At 36.5% G+C, this 15222-nt stretch overlaps 1 protein-coding gene across 2 annotated transcripts in view; it reads right to left on the bottom strand.

Moving 5' to 3' along the window:
* The window catches only part of Itga2 (integrin subunit alpha 2), a 93364-nt gene that overhangs the window by 43422 nt on the left and 34720 nt on the right, over positions 1-15222 (bottom strand). The window contains exons 2-6 of one of the 2 annotated variants that reach the window (XM_021261432.2): positions 11418-11561; positions 7600-7709; positions 4001-4092; positions 610-724; positions 305-432 (exon numbers count right to left, since the gene is read on the bottom strand). In XM_021261432.2, the coding sequence (XP_021117091.1) occupies positions 305-432; positions 610-724; positions 4001-4092; positions 7600-7666 (402 nt within the window). In that variant the 5' untranslated portion in view covers positions 7667-7709; positions 11418-11561. The remainder of the gene's footprint in view (positions 1-304; positions 433-609; positions 725-4000; positions 4093-7599; positions 7710-11417; positions 11562-15222) is intronic. The other variant, XM_004848537.3, reaches the window with a different exon arrangement.

Raw genomic sequence — 15222 nt, 5'->3', positions numbered from 1 at the left:
TATCCAATTTTAAAATGTATTAATAAACTCATGGCTTAGAAGGCTCAAAATAGGCAACTATAAAAGTATTAAAATGTGATAGGCCCATACCCTAACCCTGTTTCAAAAACAAAACTCTAAGGTCAACAGCAAAGTCATAGGCAGAATAATAACTGATAGTAGTACAAGTCTCAATTAACTTTGAATGTTACCGTTAAATGTATTTAATATAGGGATTTGGCAAGTGGAAAAATTATAATTTCATTTCTAATATTTTCTCAGAAAGAAAGCTATAGGCTATTTTATACACTACTCATATCCATACCTGTGTCTTTCTTGGGCCTATATCCAGACCTTGTACGAATTTTTCCAGAAAGTTCTTTACTGCATCCCAAGGATAAATACTGTTTGATTCATCACACACAACCACAACATCTACAAAGGAAGGGCAGGCTACATAGGAAAAGATGAAAAAAACATATTTTATGGGTAAGTCAAATTTCACACCCATATGAAAATGTGGTTTGCAGAGAGGTTGGGTTGGAATTGTTGATACCTCACCACCACCACACACACACCATTTAAATGCAAGGTGTTGTTGTTTCAACCTTCCACACATTCACAACTTACTCTGAATTGCAGGTGCAAAGCTGGCCAAGTGCTGAAAATCAGGACTGACATCAGAGCAAACACCAGTTGTGTAATACTGACTGCCACACTGCTGTGCCCACAGAGGACCACATGTCTTTGAAGAAACAAGAAAAGGTAAATGAAAACACACTGGATATGTTTCCTTTCTTGGAACCCAAGAATCATTTCTGTTCTTTTCCAAGATACTAGGAATTGTCAACTCTGACAACCTTTAAATGCCTTTAAGGGAGAGTACACAGCAGAGGGTAGACATGATGGAGAAGACGTAGTGGGCAGATCCCCTAGGCCCAGTGGCAGGCCTTGTAGCAGGCATAGAGGAAACGGCACCATTAGGGGTGGGGTCAGAGGAGTGAGGAGCCCATGGGTTCACTCACCAAGCCAGATAAGGGCTGTTTTCCTCCAGAGGACACCCAGGAGGAAATGGAGTGAAAAGGTGACTTTTTTGTCTCAGTTATTTAGGTCTCAAGTGCTTCTCTTAAAAAATGAAGTTAGTCATAAAAATCTCCCATATAGAGAGTATATGGCCTATAGATACAAAACACTTAGAACGGTGTAGGGGAAATAGCAAGTCCTATGTACCTGTCAGCCAGCCTCATTATTGTTTTTGTTTTAACATCAGTTTCCTCCTGCTCCCCCTTCTCATTATACTCAGAAGAACCATAAACCCAAGTGCCTGCAAGGGCCAGACAAAAACCCTCCAAGAGTGTTTGAGACCTGTATAGACACCATGGTGAATGAAGAACCAGTGTCTTTTGTATAGGGACAAGGAACTGTGTCCCTGCCTACACACTGCTGTGAAATAGATGCCCAAGTTTCTTAGTCATCATAGAGGGAAAATTTTGTGTGAAATTCTGCATTTCAAAACACTCTAGCTGGTTGTGATGGTGCATGTCTCTAATCCCAGGGGGACTTGGGAGGCTGAGGCAGGAGGATTGCTGTGAGTTCAAGACCACCCCGGGCTACATAGAGTTCAAGGACAGCCTGAACTACATAGCAAGACCTGGTCTCACAAAAAACAAAACAAAAAAAACCCAAAACAAACCCCAACTCTATAAGCTATCCAAACACAAATGATGTTCAAGCACTGCCAGTTTTTAACTTTGCTATAAAGTGTTTTCTTTAACTCAAAAAGATCTTATTTTCATTTCCTAATTTATTCACCACCAAAATTGTCTGGCATTTGTCTCCTTGTCCCCATCCTCCATACTCCAATTCTTACTTTAACAAGTCTAATTCTCTCCTTTTCAGTAGCTCTTGACTGAATGCCAGGAACTTTTGATTCAATCATAATTAAAGTATATGGGAAATATTAGATTAAATAATATGACCATCACTAAATTTTTTAAAAAAGAAAAGAAGTGGGAAAGAGAAGTCTAAACATTGTCCACAAAGTTTTACATTATCTAAAGATGTGGATCATATGCAAAACATTATTCAAGCATTGATCTTATGTAAAGACCAATTATTAAAATTGAACAGAAAAGTGTGAACTTGCAAGAAGCAACTGGAAAAAGAAAAAGGAATTTATCTGACCCAGTTTAATTGGTAGTAGTAGCTCAATAGTTAGAAGCAGCTGTGGTCGTATTTCATGCTCGATGAACAAGGCATAGCTCTCCTCTCTCCTAAAGCTTGTTTTGCCAGCTAGGAAAAAGCCATTATCAATGTTTCTGACTAGTTTACCAAATAACAGATTCCAGTTACTGATTTCCACATCGGGATTACCGAGGTTTTTATATCACCTTGAAAAATAACTCATGGAATATTCAAGAAGATTTCTTTTATAAGCACTGGAAAACAGCATTAAGAAGTTGAAATTAGAATATGCCAATTGTTAATGCCAAAACATTCTTGCTTTAAGCCCAGAACTTAAGAAGGTTTAAAAAATGTGATGACTGTCCATCTTTTCCACATAATTCTTAAAAGTATCTTAAGATTTTGACCTTTTAGGTATGTAAAGAACATTTTACCTTTCTTTCTCTCTTTTTCTTCTTTTCTCTCTCTCTCTGCCTTTCTGCTTGCTGCATCGACTATTAAATTAATCTCTCAAATTCTCTTGCAATTTTATTTGACTTTATCTGGATTTACATACTATAATTTCTGAAGCACATTTTATAATCCTTAATTCTCAATATGTTCCTCCTTATGATTTATTCAAACAAATGAAAACCAAGCAAAAGCATGAAAGCAACCCTATTATAAATATTTTGGAATATCATAAATCATGAAGTTCTAATTTAATATTCATTTATGCACTGATGTAACACCTATTATAACCAATATTTAATTTACTTAATGGTACCAAAGTTCCCTGAATACTGATATCTATAACTTCAAATAGAATGACATTGTTCAAAATTTTTAGAATAATCCACTTTTACAGCAGGCTTTTAAATTAGCATATTAATAGCACAGATAAAATTAATGTAAAGTTAAATTATGCTTTTTGAGACAATTTTACCAGGGTTATGCTATCCTAATGTGAGCCAGTGAAAATTTCAAATAAAACTGAATTTTTATTTGCCTTTCAATTTTTTTTTTGGTGTGTGATGTTTTATATTTTTATGTAGTTAAATCTTTTCAACATTTTCCTATATTATTTCTTCTACTAATTCTAAACTCAAATTTTTTTTCTCTTCTTCAGAAAATTTCCATTTTCTTCTAGCTTTTTATATTAACTCTTTAATTCTCTTGAAGGTTTACTTGGTTATGTGAATAATTAATCATCCTCAGATCTCTTGTTAATTAAAGCATTCCATTTTACAGATTTTTTTTTCTTTTTTTCATTTGGTACCATGGAATAAACTCAGGACCTTGTGCTTGCAAAGGAGGCATGGTGCCACTGAGCTAAATACTGGCCTCCCATTTTACAGATTTATAAGCCTGTTTCATAGCATTTTTGAAAGTAAATGAGGGTAAAACCTGACATAAGACTGTACCATGCCTTAAATAAATATCAAATTAGCCAACCATTATAGCAAGTGATTAAAAACAAAAACACCCTAGTTTTGAAACCTAATTTCTGAGTTAACAGTACTGAATTTGAATGCTCCTTCAGAAAGCAGAAATGAGAGCTGGGATTTTGATGCTATCACAGCAAATACTAAGAACACTTTCCAAGGGAAATGTATCAGTGTTCTTTTTGATCCATTTTTTCCTCAAAACATTTTGTGATGATGATTTTGTTGAATATCTCAGAATTCCACACATTGATGTACCACCGTTTTGTACTAGATATCTAAATGGCATCATCTATCCAGAAGTAAGCTCCAGTGTTTAAACCTCAAGATTTGAATTGATGGAAAGGATGGAGAGAAGATACTCACTACAAACTTTCTCAAGAGGGATAAGGATTTGAGGAGTAAACACTCACCAGAAACCCTCCGGTTCCCATATTCCTTGTGAGGGTCAAGCCGAGGCTCATGTTCGTTTTCACCTCAGTCACATTTTGGATGCTGGTTGAAGCTGTCGGAGAGAAAGAGATTTTTAAAAAAGATTAAATCCACATTTATTTAAGGTTGATCAAAATCAAAAAAACCGAACAGGCACACCAATGTTTAAAAGTAGCACTGAACTGGAAACTGGATAAAGAAAATGTGTTTTTCTATAAAAAAAAAAAAAATGGAGTACTACTCAGCCATAAAGAATGAGAAACTAGAGACATTTATAGCTAAAGGGATGCATATCGAGGCTGTACTCTTAAGTGAAATAAATAGGACACACATGTGTAAATACCGAATAGTTTCTCTAATGTGAGAAACTGAAAGTGTAAACAAGGGCTAAAATGATTAAAATGAATAATTGATAATTTGAAATAGGAAAAAAGGTCCAAAGACGAAGGAGTGAAGGGAGGGGAAGGGGAAAGGAAAAGAGGGAAAGGAAAAAGTATGAGAAAAGGAAAAAAAAAAAGGAAATGAAATCTATGTAAATAGGCAAGGGTGGAGGGGGTGAAGGGGGCACAGGTAATGGGGAAAAAATAAGAACCAAGGTACATCATGTACAGGTACAAGCACCCAATGATAAATGAAAATGAATTGTATACCTAAAATGTACCGATAAAAGAACTAAAATAAATAAATAAATAAAAATAAATAAAAGCACTGAATACAATATCAGATATCCAGAAGCCTGAGTCACAATAATGAAGTATAGAGAAATGAGATACTTTATCTCATCTAAGATCTCATTTAATATGTGAAGATGCAGAGAGGAACATATTAGGGGGTGGGCTCTGGTGAGGATAATTAAGTTCGATTATTTGACTAAACAAAACACTGGAGGACACTTTTTGTTCCTGTTTGCCACATCTGCTCTTTCCATAGTTGCATTGGCTCCATTTAATGCTTTTTCCCCCTTGGATTGTCAAAAAATATACTTTAAAAGTTATCAAAGAATGTCTTCTGATAGAATCTGCCTCAATGCAACAGTGGGTATATTTTTTTAAAGGAAATCAGGAGACTAACCAGGTAAAATAAGAAATAACGTTCTCCAAACTAGAGACATTTATAGCTAAATGGATGCACATTGAGGCCATACTCTTAAGTGAAATAAATAGGACACACATGTGTAAATACCGAATAGTTTCTCTGGTGTGAAAAACTAAAAGTGTAAATAAGGATCAAAATGTATAACTGATAATGTGAAATAGGAAGAAAAGGTCTAAAGAAGTAGGGGAAGTGGGAGGGGTACAGGAAAGGAAAGAAGGGAAAAGAAAAATATAAGAAAAGAAAAAATGGAAACAAAGTCTTTGTAAATAGGGAGGGATGGAGAGGGTGAAGGGAGGGCAGGGGAATGGGGGAAAAAATAAGAAGCAAGATACTCACGTAAAGGTACAAGCTCCCAATGATGAATGTAACTGTATTGTATACCTAAAATGTACCAATAAACTTAATGGAAAAAAAAAAGAAATAATGCCCTCCAACCTTTTAGATCTCTCACACTGAACTAAAATTTCAGTCACTGTATCCATTCTTGAGGTATCGAACATCGCAATTCTCCTCGGCAATATCTTCTACTCATGGTCTCTCATGTCAGCCAAACCATCACTGCCACCTTCATTTATCCTTAGTTGGATCCCTTGCCTTGTTTCCTGGGCTGACTGTCAGAAAGCTTCACACTTCTTCGAAAGCCTCCAAACTCAACCCAGGTCTTGTCACTCTCGGCGAATAGCAGAGAAGACCAATCGCACTCTCAGGGTAAGCTCATGTCCTCTCATCATTATGCGAGGGTCATTCCTAGAAACCTTACTTTTTCTCTGCTTCCTCTCTGACTTAGAGAAGGGAGCATTATTTCCGAGAGTCATTTTCCCAGGCACCGGTGACGTTAATTCCATCCATGAACTCTGTTCCTATCTAATAGTCATCCCCTTTTACCACCTCCTGACACTCTCCTCCTACACATAGGATCGTCTCCCTTTTACTAGAAAGATCTTCTCTTAATCCAGCTGCCTATAGAGCTGTTTTACCCAGCTCTCCTTCATTATTCAATTTCTAAAAACAGAGGTCCACTGTCACTCCTTGTACTTGTTCACTGCCCACCCCTTCTTAAATGCTTAGGTATTTGCCCCCTGCAGAACTACTGGGTTTATAACCTAGGTAGTAAGTTACAGAAAATATGATTTGCTAGAGTGAAGGAAGAAAATAATAGAGACTCTCTGATTATGTTTTTAAATCTTTGAATTTATTTTTAGGTAAGTGAATGATTTAGAATATATCAGTACATGTATATAACTTTAAACAATAATAAAAATAGGTGCATTAGGGCTGAGTTCAGAAGTCAAGGGTGATATATTAGAGGTGCATTATAAAGTTTCTGAACTATAGTTCTAAAACTTTTGAACACTCACTTTTAATAAATATATTTTATTATTAAAATCATTAAATAATTTAATTCTTAACTAAATATTGTCATTATACACATGTGATGAGTGTTCACAATGTTTGAAGATCACTAATCTCCAATTACCTGCAACTTCCTTAAACACGCTGAAGATCTTTACTTAGCCCTCATTACTCAATTTCTGTAGTATGTGATACCATTGATATTCCTCCCACCTCACTGAAAATATGTTTATTGAGCCAGAAATTGTGCTAGAAATCAGATATACAGAAATATGTAAGAAACACCTCTGCCCTTGTTTTAATTTTTTTTCCTATACTGGAAGCCAAACTCAGGGCCTCACGCATGCTAGGCAAGTGCTGTTCCAAAGCAACATCTCCAGCGCCAATTCTTAATACTATTTTTGAAACTTTTCTTTTCCTTGATTTCACAACGTTTAATGCTTCAGTTTTTTAGAAGAACTCTATGACATCTCATTATGGGGATTTTTTGTTTTTTGGATTTTTTTTTAATCAATGCTGATATGATGATGATCAAATTGAGTGACTTATTTATTTACACTAGAAATTAGTGTGTGGAAGTATTATCATTTAACTATTCTCTCATCTTCAATAATTTTTTGTATTACAATAGAAAGTGCCTGAGATGTGGAAATTAAATAGCAAATAATTCCAAGTTGTGAGCTTTTTTTACTGGAATGCAATCATTTGGATAGAATCTAAAATACAGAGTGCTTCTTGGCACCTCCAAACTCAACCCTAGAGCTAATATTTCTGTATCTAATGCTTTGTTTTGCAAAGGGGAGGGAGAGAGATATGAATAGCCTCAGATTTCTTCAAGTGATTGGCAAAATAATTCTAACACTGACAGTAATCTGTCCATGGTCTAGGGTAGATTGGTCCAGGAAGTACCACACTTCCTATGGATCCTGCTAAATCAGATCTTCAGACTGTTTAGGAAATTTGGATTCTATTGGACCCCATATGATTTAAGAGATAAAGATCAAAATAAATAAAACCCTTGACATTTCTTTAAGACAGAATAATGACTGCTTCTACTGTTATTTTTCAGTGGAGTATATGACAAAGCAGATCTTGCTATTTGCTAGAAACCACCCTGGTAATTAGAACTTACTTTGCAAATTCAGTTTTTCACATGTAGCAGTGGACAGGTCAACAGGGCATTTGTATACATCTCCCATTCTGTTCTCTGGAAAGCCACTCCAAGGCGAACCAACCAGTAACCTAGAAACAGATTTTTGAAAATTAGACATAGTATGTATAAATATAGTTAACACATTAAGGATAGTTTCTTAAAGGTTAAAATGACCAAAAATCACTTAACACATATTTAACTTCATGTTTGCCCAGTTATAATTTGATCTACTTCCTTTCTTCTCAGCTGATCGTGACCCTTCATGAATACCTATAATATGGCTACTTTATCACACACCCTGAGAGATCTCACCAAAGAAGTGCTGTCTGAGAGAAATATAAGGCAAGCCACAGATGTGAACCACTATGAATTTTAAATTTTTTAGAATCAATAAATAAAACAAAAAAACAACAGGTAAATCCAATTTAATAATATATTTTAACCTCAATATATCCAAACAGGCATAAAGTCAGCATAAAATTTATAAATGTGCTATTTTGATTCTTTTTTCCCTACTAAGACCTAGAAAGTGAGTGTTTATTTTATATTTAGACCACATCTCAATACAGACAAGTAACATTTCAATGGCCCATCAGCCACACATAGCTTGAGGCTACCATATTTGTCAGCATAGCTCTAAAGCATGAAATCACATTAAAACCCAGGAACAACAACTAACATTTATTGAGTGCTTTCTACACCCTAAATATTGTCATATGTTATTTTATTTAGGGATCAGATGAGTTACTAAAGTAGCTTTATATTTATTGTCATTCTGTGGTGATACTTAGCAAAAACACAGAACACATTAAGAGGTTCTTATGTGTAACAGTGTGTGTATATCTAAAATACAGGATGAAGCTGGCACTCATATCCTTCCTTTGGTTAGTCTCACTTCCTGCAGAGCTTCTCCAACTAGAGACTGTGTGTTTCCCTGCTGAAGCACTCACTTGATGTGTCTGACCACAGAAAGTCCATGTAACAGTCTGATCTTTAGAAACTGCAGGTTAACTCCTAAGGAACCATATTTGCTTCAACATTGTTCTTCTTGTCAAAATTGGAAAGGATTAGATTATCTGTGAAATTTAAATTCTCTCACAGGCCTTCTGTATAATTTATTATCAATTAAACATGTGTCTCCATGTGAATGTGCTATAGTAGACACAAGAAAACTAAAGCAAATGTCTTTTCCACCAAATGTAGAAAAACCATTTAAAATACATGACAAATTAAATAACAAGATAAATGAACTGAAAGATATAATTTAGTTCCTCTGTGGGGCATTGACATGCACAAAAGATGCAAAATGGACAAAAGGATAAAAGGTTATAGTTTACCAATAAACTTCTGCCCTTGTTGATTTTAAAGTTATTCTTGTAGAACATTTTAGAATACTTTAATTTGGTTAACTTTGACTACACTTAGAATTGAAAGATTTTTGTTGTTTTGTGAGCTGATACTATAACATTATCTAGCTGTTAAGATAGTAGAGTCAAGGTTATGATAATATCAAGCAGCTTAAAATTTTTGAAAATGAAATCTGATTGTTGGGTGTTAGGACATGCCCATATTCACTGTAGTGGAGGAAAGGACTCAGTGGCAGAATCTCAATGCACATTCAAGCATATCTGATGCTGTTCAAATTCATAACCACTCAGAGGAAAACAGAAATCTCATGAATTCTCTGTATATTAAACTATATATTAAAACTGCACCTGTACAAGTCTTTAGTCTTCATTCATAGTGGTACTACATGGGCCAGGGATTTAGCTCAGTGGTTTTGCTGCCTGCTGCACAAGCGCAAGGACCCGAGTTCAATCCCCGGTACAAAAAAAAAAAAAAAAAAAATACACAGTGGTACTACACAGCATTCCTGTGACTTTTGTGCGCCGGACACACCTCAAAGCATAACAAAGAGGTAAACATGACCTAGCCCCCAGCTTTGTTTTTCAACCCTGTCTCTTTTCTGTACTTTGCTGAAATTCCAATATTGCAGTCAACTCCTGTATTGCAACTTCAATACTTCCTGAATCTCCAATATTGCAGGAACTCACTCCTCTGCAGACCAGATTCTCTCTTGCTACCAGACCTTCACACTGGCTATTCTGTGTCTGGCAAGTTCTACTCATTATTTAGGTCATCTGTTACACACTCTTTCCTCCAGTAAGTTCCTCTTTCTTTTCCAAATCTGGGGGCTGGATTCCCCACCAGAGATGAAAGATAGGTGAGGGCTAGGGATCATGTGCCCATAGGACTAAATAACTACCTGTTGAACATGTGAATGAACAATTCTATATTATGATTTAAAAGAACTGTCCTGGTTGAGGAAAAGTTAAGTAGAAGATCCTTAATTCTGTTCTAATTGAGGAGCATTTTTTAATCCAAGCAAAAGTTTAAAAAAAAAGAGAAAAAGTCTACCAACTCAAAATCAATCAAGTTAAAGTTATTTTGTCAGCTATTTCTGTTTCAGCCTCCACATATCTATGACATGTCACAGTTTTACTTTATTTTCCCCCAACAAAAACTGTGGAGTCTGTGTAGGAAAATGAATAGGGCCAGGGATTTAGCTCAGTGGTTCTGGCACCTACCTCTCAAGCGAAAAGTCCTGAGTTTGATCTCCGGTACCAAAAAAAAAAAAAAAAAAAAAAAAAAAAAAAGAAGGAATAGTGCCTTATAGCAAAAAACTATCATAGGAATGTTATTCTGCCCCTTGTCATATTGGAAATTTCTATTAATTACAGAAAGTTTTATATTTCCTAGCAGGTGCAAGACTTTCCATACATTTTCTTATTTAATGAGCAAAACAAGTCTGAAATTACCTTATCACCATGTTATAGATGGAATCACTGACACACAGAAGGATGAGCAACTTCTTCATGATCAAATGACTGGGGAGAGCTGACTGTACTCAATTCTGAAGCTTGACTTCTGAACTTTTCTCTTTCCTTTAAACTGCATGAAGACCTAGCATAGGGCTGAGATAACTATCTGAACAGAAACAAGAAATGGAGAGCAAGGCTACACTAATTAGGAGTGGGATTGTGGCTTATGGTGTGGGAGGGGCTGCAGCCCAGGCATCTGCCTTGGCCACCTGCCTTATGAGAGCACATCCCCCTGGAGGAGTCTAAGCTGCACTCTTGGCAGTGGCTGGTAAAGGCAGGGTATGTTCAAATACTTCCAAAATCTGTAATTCAAGTGACTTCCATTATGGTCTTCCCTATAGCCTAAGAGAGACATCCTGGGAGACAAAAAGTGTTTCTGATCTAAAATTTAAGTTTCTTGTTCCTCAGAGCCTTTAGCAGTAAAGCCACACCACAAATTCTCTGTTACTGCCATCAGAAGGTGCACAAAGCTATTTTCTGCTTTGTGTCAACTGAGCATTCCCTGAGCACTCTCCCCTTCAACTCCTCCCATCTCAAATTCAAGATCTGATAACGAAGATCAAGAGGTGTTATGACATCACCACTACCACTGTGAGAACAGTGCCCCCCTAAGTGAGTCAGAGAGGCAAGCATCTGCCTTGCTGTGTGCCACTCAGCAGAGGTATGTGAAAGCATTCAAAATTATCTGGAAGAATACAAATAAAAGCAAATAAAGCTTTGACAGTTTTAAGGTGTTTTAAGCTCTTAATACAAGACAGTAGAAAACAGTGGATAACCAGACCATTCTGGTCATTGTTCAACATACAGTGTCCTAATCACACATGCCTCATTCCTTAAGTATCTGAAAGCACATTAGAAAGTGGCCTCTCAGACATAATAATGATTACAGAGACAGTTTTACAGACTACGGCCCACCTCCTTCACTGGGAAAGTCCACAGCAGATAAGTCCTCACTTCCTTCCTGAGGCCTCAGAGGAATCTGGTTCCTGCCAACTCACCATCTTGAGGACAGCCTGTGACATCAGCCACCAGTGGCCACTCCCAGGTAATTGAGACATTCTTAAATTAATCAGACAGGAAGTCATGGAGGCTGGTATATTTATCCATAAAACTACATAAGCAATTGTATCAGGAAGAGGGATACCAGGACAGAATGTTATAAAAGATACATTGGTGCACAAATTCTGCTGGAATATGGCAAAACTTCTTTTAAGAAATGGATTTAATTTAATCTCAACCATGCAAAAGAGCTACCTGAATAGTCATGTGTGCTCATTCTCAGACCAAAACAAAATCCCAAGACATAGACTACTTTTTTCCTACAGTGAAACTGGGAACTCTTCCAAGACTACTTTAAATAACACTTACTGTTCAATTATCTTGTGGGAAAATAGTGATTATGCAGACTCCCAAAACATAGCCAATTTGCCCACCTCCAGTGGAATTCAAAATACTTTAGTTAGTAAACAGTATTTAGAGTGGTGCAGGTAGGGTAGTTTTAAACCCACAATCCAGGAGCTTTTTATAAATGTCTCCCTTTGTTCTGTGGGTCTCTATATTCTGTAAGTGATCCTTCAATACTACAGATTTTTCTGGAGATTACTGAGAGGTGTACTTAAAATACTATGGCAAAATATTTTGTTCAATTCGATTAAACAAATGTTTATTGAGCTCCTACAAGGCTGACATGTTTCATAATTCCAGGGGTCACCATTGTCATGTGAACTGTGTGCTCTGGTTTTGTGCAGTATATAACCTGTGAGGCTGTACATAGTGGATAGACTTACTATGAGCCACACTTGATTCTAGGTATTGGGGATACATTATTGAATAAATCATTCAAAATTTCTGACTTCAGACTTTATATTCTAGTGGAAGAAGGCAGATAATAAATCTCGTAAGTAAAATAAATCCCGTAAGTATTGTGGTTTGGATCAGTTCTTTAGAGGAAAAATGAGCAAGAGGTGTGTAGGGTGGAGAATGGTGTAATCTTTATTAGGGTACTCAGAAAAGTGAGGTAACATTTAAATCGAGATTTGAAGGTGATGAAAGAATGAGCCATGAGACTCTGGAGGAAGCATAGCCAGGGCGTGGGAAAAACAAGTACAGAAGCCCTGTGGCCAGGACAGAGTGCGCAGGGAAAGTGGTTGTTGAGGTCAGGCTGGCAATGGAGTCAGATCATACAGAGACTCTGAGTTAAGTTCGAAAGCTTTTGGAGAGTTTTGAGTAGTCAGATGATTCAACATATTGCAGGGATTCTGAAGGTTGCTCTGTTGAAATGATTATCCTAGAGCAAAGATGATGCAAATGAAGCACTTAGAATGTGACTTCAATAATCTAGGCAAGAGAGGATGCAGGACTCCCAGGGAGCACAGCACAGTGGAGGAGAGGTGTCTTATTAAGGTGTATTATGAAGGGAGCACTAGCAGGATGTCTGGGAGGCAAGTCTTTGAATTAACAATTCCAAGTAAGTCGGTAAGCAAATAAACAGGGAAAGGAAGAAAGCATGAAAGAAGGAAGGAAGGAAGGAAGGAAGGAAGGAAGGAAGGAAGGAAGGAAGGAAGGAAGGGAGGGAGGGACGGAAGCGGGGAGGGAATTTCAGAATTCAAAGCCCATGAGCCAGAACCTTCCAGCTAGGTGCTTTGGCTAGTTATTTAAAAACTGAAATAGCAACACTGTAACTGTATTGCAGTTTATAAAGCACTTTTTATGGGCATTCTCTCCTTTGATCCTTATAAATACTATCACATGAAGGGTTATAACTACTTCTGTTTTCATATAAATAAACTGATATAAGTGTCAAAGTGGCAACTTCTGCACCCAGATCTGCACCCGTGCCCTTTTGTTCCAAATCCCTGAGTCTTTCTGTCATATATGGCATGATCAAAATATATGGTAACTATTTAAATTTTTAAAAATTTATTGTAGTAAAAGAAACATTGCCACTAATCCCCCTCAAGATACTCTCCCTTGCTTCAAAGACACTCATCACATTATTCTAGCTATTTTCTGAAGCAGCTCTGGAAGTCCCCTTTTGTGAGTGTCTTTATGAAGTGTGATCAAAAATACAGCAAGTGCCACTGTCAACTGCCATCCAACAGAAAGGTAGGCTGGTAAACACATTATGGTATATCCTGGCCCACCTTATTCACCAGATCTGGCATCATTTGACTGCTGGCCCTCTCTCAAAGTCAATATGACCATAAAGGTAAATATTTTGAAGACATTCAGGAGATGGACACAGCCATGACAGCACAACTAAAGAAATGAAAGACTACCTTGTTTACCAAAGGACATAGAGGTGGATGGTGACTATCAACCCTGCCCAGCAACACTGAACAATAAAACCAATGAAAGAATGACAGGATAAATTGTGAGTCACAGAAATTCTAATTCAAAATTCTGAAAGCTTATTTCACTTTGTAAAGTTGATGTTAAAATTTAGACATTTATTTATAAGTGTTGATTATATCCTGCCAATCTCTTCCTTGGATATTTACAAAAAGTATGCCCATTTTAACAACTTACCTCTGCTTCACATTAATTTACCTCATCTTTATTATTTGTAAGTTCTATGTAAACTTAGGCAAACTATCTAAACGTTTTCAGTCTCACTCCCTCATTTATAAAAGAAGTATGGCTTTTTTATATCACCTAGAGCCATTCTGAGCATTGCTAATTTGGCAAAGAAAGAGTACTCGATACATCTCAAATATTGTTATTACCAAAGTAGCAAATGCCATAATTGTTGATGTCTACTGTAGAACTGAACATGTCATTATTTGTTTTACTTACAGTTCTCTTCTAGACACATTTGTGGAAAACAATCTATTACATTTATATTATTCAAAGAGCTTTCTTAAACTTTTTCTTAATTAAAAAGTTAATACTGTAAGCCCATATGCAGATGGAGTTTTTTTTTTTTTTGCTATGATACACATTCATCGTATTTCTTTTCTTTTTTTAAGGAAACAGACTGCACCAGTTCTTGCCAGAATAAGAAAATGCATTTCTTCAATTGGAAATGCCCCTAATTCTTAGTCAGTCCTGAGTATGACACAGTGTTTGCAGTTTTCAGTGCTTCCAAGTCATATAATGAGCTCAGCTTATTCATGGGATGGGCCTTTAGATTTCGCAAACACCACAACTGAAGGAAGTGATTTTAAACATATCTCAATCCTTTGTAGATTGTTTGTGATAAGGATTGCATCATCTGTATTTTAACATCCTGTGTGTAAAATGAGGGCTCAGACACAGAGTGGTCCTCTTCCACTTGCACTGAAAACAGAACACAGCTTTCCTTACACCTGGAGGGCTGCTCTGGTGCTCTGCTTGGAGGTCATCTTGCTTTTAAAATTATCCAGCTTACCTGAGACTATTAAAAAGCCTCAAGGATTATCAAAGAGATGTCACTGTTATTGTTAGAGAAGTTTACAGTGCAATAAAAATCTAATAAATAAAACTGGTAAAAGAGTCAAGATCATTTTGTTAAAATCCAGTAGATCCTGATGTAAATTGTTGTCAGAGGGAAGCAATAGGCTGAGAGTGCAATCAGGGCTCCAATAGACAAATTATAAAGAAAGTCAAAGTTAGCAAAGGAAAAGGGCAGCAAAATCTTAGCTTCAGAACAAGGAATAAGAGCCTAAAAGGGATATATGTGAGTGTGTGGGTGTGTGCACATGCACTTGCATTTTCACATGCGCGTGTTATATGATACATT

The sequence above is a fragment of the Heterocephalus glaber genome, unplaced genomic scaffold (genome assembly GCF_053883595.1).
Source record: "Heterocephalus glaber isolate CG9 unplaced genomic scaffold, H.glaber_assembly_v1.0 deba00001538, whole genome shotgun sequence".
Lineage (NCBI taxonomy): Eukaryota > Metazoa > Chordata > Mammalia > Rodentia > Bathyergidae > Heterocephalus > Heterocephalus glaber.
Note: the sequence above shows the minus strand (reverse complement) of the source record. Positions and strands in the feature narration are given on the sequence as shown.